This window comes from Dermochelys coriacea, chromosome 2, assembly GCF_009764565.3.
Source record: "Dermochelys coriacea isolate rDerCor1 chromosome 2, rDerCor1.pri.v4, whole genome shotgun sequence".
NCBI classification, from domain to species: Eukaryota; Metazoa; Chordata; order Testudines; family Dermochelyidae; genus Dermochelys; species Dermochelys coriacea.
In genome coordinates, this window is record NC_050069.1 from 212408306 (window position 1) to 212425759 (window position 17454).

Sequence of the window (17454 nt, forward strand, 5' to 3'; positions counted from 1 at the left end):
ATTTATGTGAAAAGTGTACCCAATCCTAACTGCTTTCATGTAATCATAACAAAAAATAAGCAATGATGAAGTATAGAGTTTAATGTACAGCAAAACATAGCAAGAGACAGTATAACCTCAAACAGCACATTATCCCTTTGGAATCCTTAAGAAAGGGAACAATTAGACTTCACATTCAAAGTTTCTGTGTCCTGATAAACTACTACATACTAAGGACCAGATCCTGTAACAATTTCACATGACTATGAGCTACAGAATCAAAACCTAAAAACTATCAACTCTAAAGGGCATAAACATGCATATACCTCACATTGAGATTAATAGTTGTATAGCCACATGGATGGAAGAAGAAAAGGAGTACTTGTGGCACCTTAGAGACTAACAAATTTATTAGAGCATAAGCTTTCGTGAGCTACAGCTCACTTCATCGCATCCGATGAAGTGAGCTGTAGCTCACGAAAGCTTATGCTCTAATAAATTTGTTAGTCTCTAAGGTGCCACAAGTACTCCTTTTCTTTTTGCGAATACAGACTAACACGGCTGCTACTCTGAAACATGGATGGAAGAGTAAGTTCTTAAATTCCCAGAGGTTAAACAATTTTTACCACTTTATGTTAAGGAAGCTTTGAGGAAGAGATAGCTGGGCTGATTCCAGAATCCATAGATTAGGCCCTTTTTCTGCAACATAGTTAAGCACTGACTTCAGTGGGACTGAGGCACATACTTAAGTGCTTAAATAATTCAGAAACACAGTTCCTTATCCAAAGCCCATGAAATAATTGAAAAGATGCCCACTGATTTAAATGGACTTGGGTTCAGGCCCTTACAATAGAGCTAATATGTAGCAACAAGTATATATCATGTAAAAAAGGTTAATATTAATTCATAAACAATCTGATTTACCTATAAGGGTATTTGGATTTGTTGTGTGGAGTCTTGTTCTGTAGAGGTTATGGACAGTGATCCCTCACCTTACATGCATGTTGAATACAAGGAATAATGTCTGTGACATGCAAAAATAATTGGTCCAATCCTGTACTTCTCACTTGGGGAAAATGGGGGTTTGGCCAAGTAAGAATGGCAGACGCAAACCCAAAAGGTTCTTATTTTGTTTGTTAAATAGACTAGGAGAAATATGTATTACAGGGATGAAAAGGAAAATTTCAAGGGAAACATTTTAACACCCAAGTTTTGAAAGTACTGAAACTAGGAAATAATCACAATATCTGACTGTTAAACACAAAAGCATATGTAAAACGTACAAAACATATGTCTTAAGTGGTTCTGAAATAACCATCAAATACTGCATGAAAGAAGCCTTTTTTTCTTAGAAACCGAACACTGCTGGGAAATCAAGCTGATTCAAAGAGAGAGACTCATTGTGAAGTTTAAAAAAAATTATAATGTAGCATAACATGTTTAATTAACTTATTATTTATACATTTTTTGTCACTTGGCATTTCCCAAAGACACACACATCATTACATACCGGCACTGATTATGGATTCTTTCTGGGTGAATGCTAATATAGGGTGACGCAGTCTTGTCCACATATGATCCAAAGCCAAGTCGAAAATCAATGGAAATATTTGCCATCTTTTTAGATAAATCAATTCCAACAGAATTTAATTTTTCTATGTTGTCGTGCATAGAAGCTGAGACATCAACTAAATAATAAAGGTCCACTGGATACTTTTCTAGAGGATGGACTTTTAACATAAAGCTTGCTTTACCTCCTGGTTAAAAGGAAACAAACAAGTTTATTACATATTTTCAAATGTACCCTTTTAATAATACTGTAAATTTACCTTTAATGTTGCAGGCACTATAAACATTTGCAGGCAAACAGAAAAAATAAATTAAAAAAGTAAACGAGGGTTTTAAATGTACATTAACAATAAATTTTAAAGGGTCTGTTTATAAAACTTATTTAGCTGGTCTCCTTTGTGGGTTATTGTTAAAAATGGGCCTTTTCCTATTATCTTTTAAATTCTTCATTACACAATCCATTTGGCATTATACCAGACAGGAACTATGACTCAAAAATTGAAAAAATTTCAATCACTTCAAGGTTGATGGTTTCTAAGGGCATGTCTACACTTACCTTCAGAGCAATCGATCCAGCGGGGGTCAATTTATCGCATCTAGTGAAGATAAATCGACCGCCGAGTGCTCTCTCGTCGACTCCGGTACTCCACCGGAGCGAGAAGTGTAGGCGCAGTCAATGGGGGGAGCATCAGCAGTCGACTATCTCAGTGAAGACACCGCAGTAAGTAAATCTAAGTACGTCGACTTCAGCTACGTTATTCACATAGCTGAAGTTGCATAACTTAGATCAATCCCCCCCACAGTGTAGACCAGGCCTCACTGTACCATTTTACTTTGCTAACAAATGGGTCCGTTATCCCCATGACGGGTGTGTCTAACTCTAGAATTATTATATATACACACATACCCCAAAGAGAACAGGACCTGAAATGCCTAGTTACGTACGACTTCAAGTTTTCCATTACATTGTTGCTAAAGAAGTCAGTGAGAAATCTTTCAAAGGATTAAAGAAAAACTAAATGCGAGTTTAAGAAGAAAAATCCCTATGCTGACCTCAGACAAAAACAAACACAGGTAACCTTTTATCTCAGGATGTCAAATGTCGTCTGTCCCCCAGAGCCACATTACAATCTTTTATGTAACAAAAATCACTAACCTTTAAAAAGAACAGCCTATTGCATTATTTGTTGTTTTTGCAATACCAGCAACATGAATAACCTGGTACAAATTAAGCACTGACTTTACCCCACAGGGGCCAAAGTGCCCTAGGTGCTTAAGTTTCCAAAGGTCAGCATTTGCACTGTCCCCTAAATGTTGAGCTGACCCACAGCTAATAAGCTGCTCAGAGCCCTAGTTCCAGCCAAAGCCCCAGAGGTGGCAGTCTCCAACTAGGCAGGGGAATGCTTATCTTGCCAGTGAGGCCTGATCATGTAGGTGTACTCTGAGCTGGGTTCTATCTAACCCAGGTGCCCATCAGAACCTGCTGCAGGAAAGCTAGAGACAGACTACTGAAAGGTGGAGGGATAACACTAGATCTGCAAAAAAGCCAGCTGGAACCAAGGAAATGTAGGGTGAGTATGAGAAAGATGTCATGCCTGAGCAGGAGACAGACACACACACAGATGGTTTTGGCTGCTAGGATATAGACTACCTAAGCAGTAGACCTGGTTTCTGTACCTAACTTCAGGAAGGGGTGGTGGCTAATGATCCCAAGTGGCAGAAGGTACCTATCTCTGGCCTGTTAGCCAGGTGCACCATGTCAGCCACTTAGGTACCTAAGCTCTTCCTCCCCTTTCCTCTGCATTTCACTCCTGGTTAGCTTCAGGTGGCTCCCAGAACTCAGTAGGTGGCCAGCTTCTGAAAGTCCCTTCCTTGAGCACCTCCCTCTCTCCATGCACTGTATGGGGCAGTGGTTCTCAACCTGGAGTACTTGTATCCCTAGGGGTACATCAACTCATCTAGATATCCAATAGGGAAGGACAAGTGCAGGATAGAGGTTACAGCAGAAATTATTGTAGCTGCTCAACAAAAGCTAGTGTGCAATATGCTTGACCAGAAGCTTATTTAAAAAAAAAAATCATAAAAAATGTGGCTATGCATTTATTCCAGATATTAGTCTACAATGACACTACTAGACAAGATCCTCAGCTAGTGTTAATTGGTGAAGTTCCGTTGACTTTAATAGAGTTATTGCAATTTACACCAACTGAGGATCTGCCCCATTGAGTTAAAATGAAAACTGCAAATATATCTATTTTAAAGGCAAATTACCTGATGATGGGGGGGAGGGGTGAAGGGCAGGGAGGAGGATATATGAACATTTTCCATCTGAAAATTTCAGCTTTTGTCCATGATCAGCTCTTGTATGAACAAAACAAAATTTCAGTATGCTGAAACTCCACCTATATGCATCCTACTTGCCAATGAAAACAATTTTTTTTTGTAAATGAACCTCACAGTCTTTAATTTGCAATGCAACCCCCACGATGTAAAATATGTTTTCATAAATAGAGCTTTTATTTTATTCCACATAAATCCTGGCTTTTCTGATTACATAAGTGAATCCTAAAAGCCAGGATTAAAAACAAAACAAAAATCCTTCCCACACACATACTTTTATTTCGCATAACATACCATACAAACGCCATACTGAGAGTCAAATTCCTTCCACAGTTATACCTATGCAACTCCACTGGGTATAACTAAAGGCAGAATGTGGCCAATCTATTCAATTCTGAGTCTTAGCACTGTGGGCAATTTCAGTATTATGCCTCTTTTGAGCAAGAACTGGCAGCTGCTCTTACTCTGTGAAATGTTGTGACATGGACAGATGTTCATTTAGGACTAGGAGGAGATCTCTAAGCTCATTTTCACTTATAGGAAGCAGATTACTTAAACAGCTTTTCAGAAGGTTGTGTTGCACATTAGCCCAAAACATTTCAGAGTCCTCCTAAAATAATTTAATACAGCCGCTAGATAGGCCCAGATTCTGAGACGCCTACTCAGCCTGAATTTCACCTTAGTAGTTCTACTGCAGTCAATGGGATTTTTAGAGAAGTAAAGTATGATTCAGTGTGAATAAGGGCATCAGAATGTGACCCACCATTTCAATAATTTGAGGGATGGAATAGGTAGACAGCTAACATTCACTTATGATTCACTCCTGCAGTAAGACTTGAAGATGACTCAGACCTTAATTCCCTTAGTGCTTTTCTACAACAAAAATATAGTGCTGTCAAGCGATTAAAAAAAAAATCACGCTTAATAGTGCAATTAGAAAACATCACAATTAATTGCGCTGTTATATAATAGAACAAAATTTATTTAAATATTTTTGGATGTTTTCTACATTTTCAAATATATTGATTTCAATTACAACACAGAATACAAAGTGTATAGTGCTCACTTTATATTTATTTTTGATTACAAATATTTGCACTGTAAAAAACAAAAGAAAATATTTTCAATTCACCCAATACAAGTGCTGTAGTGCAATCTCTTTATTATGAAAGTTGAACTTACAAATGTAGAATTATGTACAAAAAAACCTGTATTCAAAAATAAAACAAATGTATAACTTTAGAGCCTACAAGTCCACTCAGTCCTACTTCAGCCATTTGCTCAAACAAACAAGTTTGGATACAATTTGCAGGAGACAATGCTGCCCACTTCCTGTTTACAATATCACCTGAAAGCGAGAACAGGCTTTTGCATTGCACTGTTGTAGCTTGCGTTGCAAGACATTTATGTGCCAGATGTGCTAAAGATTCATATGTCCCTTCATGCTTCAACCACCATTCCAGAGGACATGCGTCCATGCCGATGGCAGGTTCAGCTCGATAAGGATCCAAAGCAGAACACACCAACACATTCATTTTCATCATCTGAGTCAGATCCCACCAGCAGAAGACTGATTTTCTTTTTTGCTGGTTCGGGTTCTGTAGTTTCCACATCTGAGTGTTGCTCTTTTAAGACTTCTAAAAGTATGCTCCACACCTCGTCCTTCTCAGATTTTGGAAGGCACTTCAGATTCTTAAAATTTGGGTCGAGTGCTGTAGCTATTTTTAGAAATCTCACATTGGTGCCTTCTTTTGCGTTTTGTCAGATCTGCTGTGAAAATGTTCTTAAAGCAAACGTGCTGGGTCAACATCCGAGACTGCTAGAACATGAAATATATGGCAGAATGTGGGTAAAACAAAACATGAGACATACAATTCTCCCCCAAGGAGTTCAGTCACAAATTTAATTAATGCATTATGTTTTTAATGATCATCATCAGCATGGAAGCATATCCTCTGAAATGATAGCCAAAGCATGAAGGGGCATGCCTATTCTCACTTTCAGGTAACATTGTAAATAAGAAGCAGACAGCAGCATCTCCTGTAAATGTAAACAAACTTGTTTGTCTTAGCAATTGGCTGAACAAGAAGTAGGACTGAGCGGACTTGTAGGCTCTAAAGTTTTACACAGTTTATTTTTTGTTACACAACTGCACTAAAAAAAATCTGCATTTGTAAGTTATGCTTTCATGATAAAGAGATTGCACTACAGTACTTGTATGAGGCGAACTGAAAAATATTATTTCTTTTGTTTATCATTTTTAGAGTGCAAATATTGGTAACCAAAAATAATAATATAAAGTGAGCACTGTACACTTTTGTATTCTGTGCTGTAATAGAAATAAATATACTTGAAAATGTAGAAATACATACAAAATATTTAATAAATTTCATTTGGTATTCTATTGTATAACAGTGCAATTAATTTTTTTAATCACGATTAATTTTAAGTTGATCACATGAGTTAACTGCAATTAAATTGATAGACCTACCAAAAAAACAAAACCAAACAAATCTACAATCTAGGAATTTTAGCTCACAAATTTATTGTATGGGTTCACAAGTAATACAGATTATGTTCCTCAAAGGAAGATTATTTTTATAGGAGAATCTAAACTTAGAAGATAAAGGAAGAACACAAAATAGAAAAGACCAGAAAAAAAGAAGTAGCAATTTTAAAGTGCCAAATTCTGCAGTCTCTGTTGAGAGTTTTCCTTAGGGAACACAGAATTTGGTCAACAGGAACTAGTAAACGAAGGGACATATTAGAACATCTAGTTTATCTCCTGCCAGGACAAGTGTTCCCTATGGTACATTGTCTACTGCTTTGTCCAATCTAGTTTTCCACCATTTCTCTCAGAAGTCTTTTTACAACCTCAGGACCGCCATCTACATTACAAAAATAATCCTGTTTGAACATGACTGTGAAACATGGCTGTGGCCCAAATGCATTATAGAAATGTTTCTTCTTGCCTGTGTGAAATACTTCCCACCCAATTAGATTATAAACCTGTTAAGGAACAGTGTTAACTCAGGTAACACCCTAGGTTAAAATTCCGCAGTATAAATATAAGAATTATGGTTTGGTCTATTCAGGAAAGAAGAATTATTATTATAACAAAGTTGAGTCCCAGCCATATTTCACAGCTGTGCTTAAAACAAGTTTGTTTTAGTATCATAAATAGGTCCTAATAGATATCACCAAGATATCACAAGTCTCTTCCATATATTCAGCCTAAATCTTCTCTTTCTTCATTTCACTACTCCAAGTTATACTCTTATGTTACAGTACCAGATATTATGAGTTCTGCAAAATTAACAGGCATATAACATGTCATTCAGATTCTTGTATGAAAACGGGAAAAATAAAATAGGTTTATTAATGCATCTGCTAAGGGCAGCACAACTTACATTGGATGCTCTTCTCTTTGTTCTGACAAATCCATGTGTGAGAATATAGCTGTGGGAGATGATTTTATATCACTGCTTCTCCCAAATATGGTCAGTGTTTAACCTAGATCTACGACAATGAGTTTCTATTATGCACTTTTTAAAATCTACTGTTATGCTGGGTTTCATTCTAATTGTCCAGTTCAGTAAAGACTTCCTCCCATCTCTTCACCAGATAAAAGAGATGTAAATGTTATAAGCATTGTATCTAAAAAGAAGTCTAAAGTTGCACAGTTTATCCAATATATTTATAAGGAATAGTATCTCACAGTTTATAACATTTATTCTCTATTTTTTATCTCTGATCCATGATCCTTGCACTGACCGCCAACATGATCCAACAATACCATTTATTTGGGAAGTACAAACTGCAATATTTTGCAGCTAAAGTTGCGTTAATTTGGAAACATATGGCTCTTCTGAGAGAATAAAGGCATATTTTATAATTGTGATAGACCATAAACTGAGAGGCAAGCTTCAGTAAGAGAGTGGGATGCACAGCAGAGGTACAGTATTATCAATTTTCATTCAATTGTGGTCTGAAACAGCTAAGTACAATGCAAATTACTGTATTTTCACAGTCACTTGGATTACTTATTAAATATAATATATATGAAAAAGTCTGCTCATATAAGTGCACTTAATCCGTTTAATGATTTTTGAATCTGAAGTGTATAATAAAGCTGACATATACATAATGGCTTGGATTTTTCAAATGGAGCAAAAAGAAATAGGTTCTAATTCCCACTGAAAGTCAATAGGACTTGGAAGCCTAAGTCCCTTAGGCCCCTTTGAAAGTCTCAGGTGATGTCCCAAGCTTCACAACAAACACCACACACTTTAGCAAAGTGCTACTTTTGAATATGCACATGTGTGCCAGTGAGGTGAGGAAACAGGTCACCTGTGTGAGCTGTATATGAAAACTGTGTAGGAAAAGGAGCAGCTCCCTTTCCTCTAAGGTATCAACATCCCTTTGGCACTATTATTTTGCAGGTGGGGGCTGAGGCATTGCTACCAGGAAAGAATGTAGCAGGAGTTGCAGCTCTTGCTCTAAAAAGCGTGCACCACTTTGAAACTCATGGACTTTCCAACTGATGACTTCACTGGAAATTAATGCTATTTACACCAGTATTAATCTCCAATACATGATGTCTATCCCCTTGTGAGAACAGGGTAGAGTGAATGGCTGTTGGCCAGGGATGAAACATGGCCACTTAGCCAGCCAGGAGCTTGAGGCTGAAGGAATAGGAAGATGGCTGGGGAGCAGTCTTGGGGGGGGGAGGGGGGCAGCCATTCCAAGCTATGCTCCAGGATCCACAAGTTTGGGGTCATCCATACAGAGCCTTCTTGAACGTTTATGATTAGAACCATTGCTCCCATCCATTAAGCCACTAGATTCTCCCCGCTCTTTCTGGATGACGCAATTTCTGGGGCGCCTTGTGGCTTTTAAGCCAGTAATATTTTGTATTATCTATTCCCTTTCTGGGTAGTTTTCATCAAATGGGATGACATGGTCATATGATATGGCATGGTTTAGATTATATGTGGGAAAATGACTACATTACAACAGTACTACTGACATTTTAAATTGCATGAGAGTCAGAAAATTCTATGAGGGTTTTTACAACAACCCTACAGTCTTCTATTCTGTTATAACACAATATACTCCAGCATTCTCACTCTAGCGCTTATGTGCATTACATTTACACTACAGAAAAAAGCAAAAAAATCTGTTTACAAAAAACATCCTAAATGTCTTTTTTGTGTTTGGATGCATGAACTAGTAAGTCACCTTGTAACAATTTTGTTAGTCAGTCAACATTATTGATGAAAGAATGTTTTGGTATTTAGTTTAATGAGGTGGGTTTCATTCTTGCAATTCTGGGATAATTCAACAAAACTATAACCTATCTTTTGTGAGTGTATGGAACTTAACCTGCATATTTCCAAGTGCAAAACTCCATTCTTGACATTAATTTGGTGGATCATGATGGAAACCGGTAACAAATAAAAATGAGACAAAACACCACAAAATGTTTTCACCTTCACCTCCATGTCACTGTTTGTGAAACTCAGTAGCAGCCTGATCCTGAGTTAATGGGCATAGATGCCAAAAGATATAATTTTTAGCTATACCAATAAGAACATTGGAGTTATAATTCTACAAATAATTTTATAGATGAAAGATAGTTTCATTCTTCTAAATAATAAATTACAGCCATTGCCTCACAAACTGGATTGAAGCGTCCCTGTATTTAGTTTAGATTTAATAAAGTGGCAATGTTTTAGATAACCAAACCTGGACACAGTTGGATTGAAACCTCTCCCGGTGTTACTTGTGTATTTTCCTTGTGGTCGCTGGACATTGTTACACGAATGGTGGGATTTTCTATAAATTCTGATTGGCAGCCTTTTTTTATTAAATTAAAAACCATGTCACATCGTCCCTTCTGTGTTGCTCCTGCCATGAAATCCTAGTTGAAAAGAGGCAAAAAGTAGAAACCATTTTAAGTTAAAAAAATTCTAATCGTCAAAGGAAACCAAGTTACCAAATAACAAGTGTTTCAAACACTAGAACATGCTACTATAATTGCAAAGACTGTTGTGCAAGGCCATGGAAGCCACGTTATTAATAAGAACAATGACAAGCAAATACTTAAAATAGAAGTTAAACGTAAAATTATTTTTTCTTTAAAGGACAAAACTTTTTGAATAGAGAGAGGATTTTGCACTATTAGAACAAGCTGCCTTTGGAAAAAGGATGGTATGCACTGTCATTATGTCACTGTAAAATTGTTTGTTGTGCTATATTCACTAAAGCAGTTCCACCGAAGTAGTGTGATCCACACTTACTATTTTACTTCAAAATGCACTGCTCATTTCTCAGAAAAAGTCTACTGGAAATTTTGTTTAAGACAATATTTTCAAAATTAGGACCAATATCTATAGTTAAGTTACTCAACAAGTGGCCAGATTTTCAAGTGTGCTGGAAACTCAGCAGCTCCCACTGGGACCAGTGGGAACTGCTATATTTCTGGAAGTCTTTTGTAGGGGGTATTTGAGTGTTTGGTGAGGAGGAAGCCTATTACATCTTCCTAGCAATTGCACAACTGTGGGTGAGCTGTACTGGGCTCAAAACCGGGGTGAAGTTCTATGACGCATGCTATACAGGATGACAGACTACATGATTTAATGGTTTCTTCTGGCCTTAAAATCTACAAGCTGCTGAGCCTATCTGTTCCACCTACATAAGCCAGAAGAGACAGTTAGACCAGTATCCTCCTGCTTTTGTGGTTGCCAGTGTATAGGACAGGAAGTGGCTTAAATAGGGCTGTCCATTAATTGCAGTTAACTCATGCAATCAACTCAAAAAATTAAATCACGATTAATCACAGTTTTAATCGCATTGTTAAACAATAGAACAACAATTAAAATGTATTAAATATTTTTGGATGTTTTTCTACATTTTCAAATATATTGATTTCAATTGTAACAGAATACAAAGTGTACAGTGCTCACTTTATATTTTTTATTACAAATATCTGCACTGTAAAAATAATAAACAAATAGTATTTTTCAGTTCACCTCATACAAGTACTGTAGCTGATTTCTTCATCATGAAAGTGCAACTTACAAATGTATTATTGTTACATAACTGCACTCAAAAACAAAACATTGTAAAACTTTAGAGCCTACAAGTCCACTCAGTCCTACTTCTTATTCAGCCAATCACTAAGACAAACAAGTTTGTTTACATGTACGAGAGACAATACTGCGCGCTTTTTATTTATGTCAACTGAAAGTGAGAAAGAGCGTTTGCATAGCACTTTTGTTTCCGACATTGCAAGGTATTTATGTGCCAGATATGCTAAATATTCATATGTCCCCTCATGCTTTGGCTACCATTCCAGAGGATTTGCTTGGTAAAAAAATAATTCGTACAATTTGTGACTCAACTCCTTGGGGAGAATTGCATGTCTCCTCATCTGTTTTACCTGCATTTTGCCATATATTTCATGTTATAGCAGTCTTGGATGATGACCCAGCACATGTTCATTTTAAGAACACTTTCACTGACAAAATGCCAAGAAGGTACCAATGTGAGATTTCTAAAGATAGCTACAGCACTCGACCCAAGGTTTAAGAATTTGAAGTGCCTTCCAAAATCTAAGAGGGATGAGGTGTGGAGCATGCCTTCAGAAGTCTTAAAAGAGCAACACTCTGATGCAGAAACTACAGAACCTAAACCACCAAAAAAGAAAATCAGCCTTCTGCTGGTGGCATCTAACTCAGATGATGAAAATGAACATGTATCAGTCAGCACTCCTTTGGATCATTATTGAGCAGAACCCGTCATCAGCATGGATGCATGCCCTCTGGAATGGTGGTTGAAGCATGGTGGGACTTACTAATCTTTAGCAAATCTGGCATGTAAATATCTTGCGATGCCATCTACAACAGTGCCATACAAACTCCTCTTCTCACTTTCAGGTGATATTGTAAACCAGAAGCAGGCAGCACTGTCTCCTACAAATGTAAAAAAAACTTGTTTGTCTGAGCAAATGGCCGAACAAGAAGTAGGACTGAGTGGACTTGCAAGCTCTAAAGTTTTACATTGCATTCAAAAACAAAACAGTTATATTTTGTACATAATTCTACATTTGTAGGTTCAACTTTCATGATAAACAGATTGCACTATAGTACTTATATTAGGTAAATTGAAAGATACTATTTTTTAACAGTGCAAATATTCATAATCAAAAATAAATATAAAGTGAGCACTGTACACTTTGTATTGTGTGTTGTAATTGAAATCAATACATTTGAAAATGTAAAAAACATCCAAAAATATTTAAATAAATGGTATTCTATTATTGTTCAATCATGCGATTAATTGCATATTTATTTTTTTAAATTGCTTGACAGCCCTAGTTTTACATTGTAAAAATACTGGGAGATGTAGATGACAGTAAAAGGGGGCTTCTGCAAAGGAGATCTCCCTTGTTTATTGCTTCAAAATTTTTAGACAGAGGTGGGTTTGTTCCCCCTCATTCTAGAACCTTAGGGATTGCTTGCGTGTCAGACTAAGCAAACTATAGAATGAGATGATCTTTCATGGAACCTTACTCAATTAACTTCTGGGGCCACAGATTTTTTAATGGGTTACTTTCACAAAACAGGTTGTTTTCAAAGAATAAATTAAATATATGAGAACTTTTTTAAAAAATATCAAAAAGAAGTGGATCAATCAATTTTTCTTTTATTGACAGATGAACTCAGGCTTTGTTTGCTGAAATTCATAAAATACTCCCGTAGTAGCACACACAATTAAAGAAATGCAGAAAACATAAAATGGGAAAGAAAAAGAAAATCTCTTACACAAGGAGTTTTGAAAGATGGTCATAACAAGCACAGACAAAATTTAATAATTATTTTTGATGCCAGAAAGTCTCATTTAGTTATATGAGAACTAGTTGAATAGCTTCAAATTTGTTTGTGTTTACGTGCAAATAATGTAGCAAATTATCATTTCTGGGGTATGTTAATTGTTGTTTGTGAATATGGATGCCACCAGTTATTTATGAAAGGGGTGGCAAATCCAGAAAATTTAATGAATTTTAAACAGGAAAGATGATTAATCTAAAATATTCATAATGACAGTGTTTTATTCATTATTTGCTAGTCACTATCTGAATTCTCTTCAGCAAAAGAATAAAACAAGACAATCATTCAACCGGGGAGTAATAACAACAACAGCCAACTCAGATGACCAGCCACACATGGCAATGAGAAATAGCACCAGGGTAAAAGACATTGGCCTGTTCTACATTTAAAATTTAGGTTGACATTGCTATGTTGGTCAGGGGTGTGAAAAGTCCACTCTTGAGTGCCGTAGCTATACTGACCTAACCCCCCCCCAGTGTACACGCAGCTAGGTCAATAGAAGAATATTCCCATTGTTTATGGAGATGGTGTTCATACAGTGATGGGTTATGGCGGCAAAGCTACAGCACTGTAGCTATTCCAGTATAGTCCCTAAAGTGTACACATACCCATAGTGAAAGACAAAGGGTGATGTTTGTTCACAAACTACTTGATGAACATTTGGGGGGTAACAAATACACATGTAGAAGTTGCAGTCAATGCATAAACAGAAAGAGAAAAATAGTACCATCAGTTCTAATTAACAACTTTAAAACAATCAAGTTAACAATTTTTGTAGTATATTGAAGAAATATAAAAATACACACTTTAAAAATTGCTACTACAAAATGGAAAGTTTAAAAGTGATTTTGTAACAAAACAATATGGAAAAATACGCAAAGATTAAATGTAATAATATAGTATTTTAACTGACCCACCATTCAGCCTCTAAAATTATGCTGGGATGAAGTGGAGAGAGAGAGAAACCCATTGGCTGCAATATGAGCATCAAAATAAATGAACCTTTGTGAAGACAGCAGATGACATTTTACACTATTACTAATTGTCTAAAGGTGCCCTTTAAAGTTTTTGTGAACTTCTAATTGCCAGTAAACAATCTTGCAAATAATATAAAATAAAAACCTACAAGTCATCCTTAACACCCTTCGGAGACATGAAAACTCATAATTGGGTATATACAAATTGTAATTAAGTGGTTGTTTGTCAAAAACAGAAACCTCGCTGTTTTCAATACAGTACTGATTTCAGAATAATTCAATTTATCACGAAAGCATTATAATCCCTGGTAACTCACAAGGTTTATTGTGTCAAAAATAGCAAAGCATCAGTTTTTCCATATGTGACAAAGAAAATTATGTATGATGAAATCAAATTGACTCCAAGAAATTCAAAATCAAAACATTACTAGAAAAGTAACTTGCTGAAATGTAATAAGCACAGATATGAAAATGATTTGCCTCTGATATATAATGAGAGTGTTTAATACAAATTACTGATAAGTAATTTTGTATTGTTGAGGCCAAAAACTTTTGAACTCCCCAAAGTTACTTTTAGTTTGCCAATGCTGTCTATAAAGTAGATGGAAAACATAAAAAGGTTCCCACTTTATTTAAAAATTACTGTAATTTTCCAAATAAAAAAAAGTAACATTTTCTCTTTTGGCAACCAAATGTATTTCATGATTTCTCAGGTGTTGTCTCCAAGAGTAAGTCTACATAGATTTTCCCCTGTTATTTCTCAATATCTTTTTTTTTCATATTTTGGAGTTCTTTCATCTGCGTATGTTAGAAGCATCTAAAATAAATAAATACAACAATAAAACAAAGAAATAGCTCACCTCCTGAGAACACCATCCACACTCTGGGCCCAGGGCAAGGCACACTGTGCACGTTAGTGCATTTGAAGTAGCACATCTGTTTTCTGCTGTAATGAAATATAAAAACAAACATTAGTGATTCATGATGGTATGTGGGAACTCTGTAAAATGCCTAATTTTAAACTCTGATTAAATAAACTACTATTTAGCAGATTAAGACTGATGACAAAGTTTTTGAATAAGAGAAGGAAAGGACAGAAGACAGGTAAACAGAGAGCACCTATGCAAATCTTAATGACTATATTCAAATAATGAAAATATTCTTCCCACCCATCATTACACTGCTTAGCATATTGCTTCGTGCCTGTGTTTTTGGAGGGCATGGTGTCAACTCTCACTATTCTCAAACCTTTCATATAAAAAACTGGCAGTTTGCCTCTGAAACGAGATCTATTCTTCTTGAGTTAATCAGCCCTCTCTGAGCATCAACATCAACAGACTCTTTCAGCATATTCAGTGTAAGGCTATGTGTACACTGTACTTTCATCATTAAAACTTTTGTTGCTCAGGGGTGTGAAAAAAAGTTTTAATGACAAAAAGTGCTGGTGTGGTCAGCGCTTCGTTGGTGGGAAACACTCTCCTGTTGACAAAGCTACCGCCCCTCATTAGGGTGGTTTTATTTTGTCATCAGGAGAGCTCTCTCCTGGCAAAAGAGAGAGGCTACACTGCATACCTTACAATGGCCCAGCTGTGCTGCTACAGCCACGCCATTGTAAGGTATGCAGTGTAGACACAACCTAAGTGATTCTCACATCAGAGTGTATGTCTGTGGTAGCACAGAGTCTTCCTGACAGGGAAATATATTTAAATTGGAGTGCAGCAGACACAGTGATCAACACCACTGCTGGAAAACGTCACAATCAATTTGCACAGAAGCCGGCAGCGACTGTAAGGCTAAAATTTTGGAAGATAATATTTTAGTTTCATATGGTCCAAATGTTAAAACTGTAATTTGTACTGGGAACAAAGTCAGTAAGTGCAAATGTAATAAATTACAGCACATGGGATCCACCAGTACACTGCATATTATAATACACAATCTTGCAGCCATTATAACATGCACATGCTGCTTTAAGAGACACTTGTTTTTCATTCAAGGTTTTGACATTGAATAAACCAGGGGTTCTCTAACTTTTCCATAGCATTGACCACACCTTAATAAACATCTCAAAGATCACCTCCTTCCCATTCATCATCATGCAGGCCACTTTCCCTCCCAGAACAAAATCCTTATGACAGTTAAAACAACAGCTCACGCTAAAAATAATATTGAGAAAGTATTTAATGTTTTAGCTTCTTTTAATGTGATTTTAGCAGCTGGATTCAAGGAGGAGAACCAGCATTACACAATCAGCCACTCTCTGCAGGTAATCAGCAAGAGCTCCGGGCATAATTGATGTTCACTTGAAGATAGCTTGGGAATTACTGGTATAAATAAAATAGATCAATGTTAATAGAATAGGACCTTAAGGTCTTATCCTGCTTACATTTTTAAATTAGTGGCAAAACTCACAATGACTTAAATAGAAGTTTTATCTGCATTCTATTTTATACAAGCTGTATCCAAAATGTTTTATTATAAAATATAATAATAATAATAATTCAGAGAGAGAAAATAACTCATATACAAAAGGGAGAAAATGTGTTATCAGATGACAGTGTTGATAAACTGAAGAGATTCAGGAACACAATTTTAGATGGCAAGAGATGCAGAGGAGAAGGTTCTTGTAGCAGAAGAGAAATTGCTTGAACGGACAAAGAGGATGTCAGTGCTAGGTAAGTGGAGGGCGCATCAAGGAAAGTAAAAAGAGCAAAAACTGGTCTATGAGATGTACTTTAAAAAAAGAAACATGGTAAATTTGGACTAGATCTGAAATGAGTGCAAGGCAGGGCAGTGTTGTTCTTTGTTACCATCAAACTTCTTTGCATTTGTGAGAAGATGGGCAGCAGCATTCTCCATGTGCTGAAATCTAGAGAGCTGGAACTTGGATGCCACAGAGAAGGTGGCACTACAAATTGAAAGGATGGGAGAAGACAGCACAGATGAGGATTTCAGTCAAGGCAGTGCACTGGCAGGATTGTGAAGCTGGCGATAGACAGATCTGCAGGAATAAGAGGGCCCAGGACGATGCCAAGATGTTGGAGGAGTAAATAGAGGGGATGGAGTTGCATTTGAGGATTTTCTTGCTCAAGAGAATCCCTTCTCTCTTCAATTCAACATCTACAGAAGCTGGGATGAAGCCAGAAGTTTATTTGGTCATGAAAGACAGAGAGAGGAACAGAGAGAAGTCATTAAAGTTACCAAAGGGTATAGAACGGCTGATCATCATCATAAGTGTGGCAGCTAAAACAAAAGATAGGAAGAAGCTGGACAGAAAAGAGGCTAAGAAGTAAACCTTGATGTGATTCACTGAGATGCAGCCACTTCTAGCAGAACAGTTGTTTGACAGGTAAGAGCAGAAAGTTTACAGGAGGAAACCAGCAGGAGAAAGTGATCCACAACACTGAAGGCTGCCCTGAGGCCAAGAAGAACCAGGAGGGAGAAAGTGCCTTCAGCGGAAATAAGGAGAAGGTGTTAGTTACATGGAAAAGATCTATTCTACTATTGCCATTTCCCTTAAGAACTTTTAATATGGTGTATTGGCAGGTATGACTAAATAGATAAAAATGGGCCAAATTAACCCCTTGTAATCATTGTAATAAATGGAGTTAAACCAGAAATGAATTTGGTCCAGGGAATTTCTTATATTCATTTAAGAGAGTCCCCACTATAGATGTAGACTCCAATATGCATAA

The 17454-nt window shown here is 36.6% G+C and overlaps 1 protein-coding gene across 2 annotated transcripts in view; it reads right to left on the reverse strand.

Moving 5' to 3' along the window:
• Positions 1-17454, reverse strand: part of ITGB8 (integrin subunit beta 8) — a 70819-nt gene that overhangs the window by 37776 nt on the left and 15589 nt on the right. For both annotated transcript variants that reach the window (XM_043509207.1, XM_038392542.2), the window contains exons 2-4: positions 14620-14705; positions 9637-9811; positions 1490-1736 (exon numbers count right to left, since the gene is read on the reverse strand). In XM_043509207.1, coding sequence (XP_043365142.1) covers positions 1490-1736; positions 9637-9811; positions 14620-14705 — 508 coding nt within the window. The remainder of the gene's footprint in view (positions 1-1489; positions 1737-9636; positions 9812-14619; positions 14706-17454) is intronic.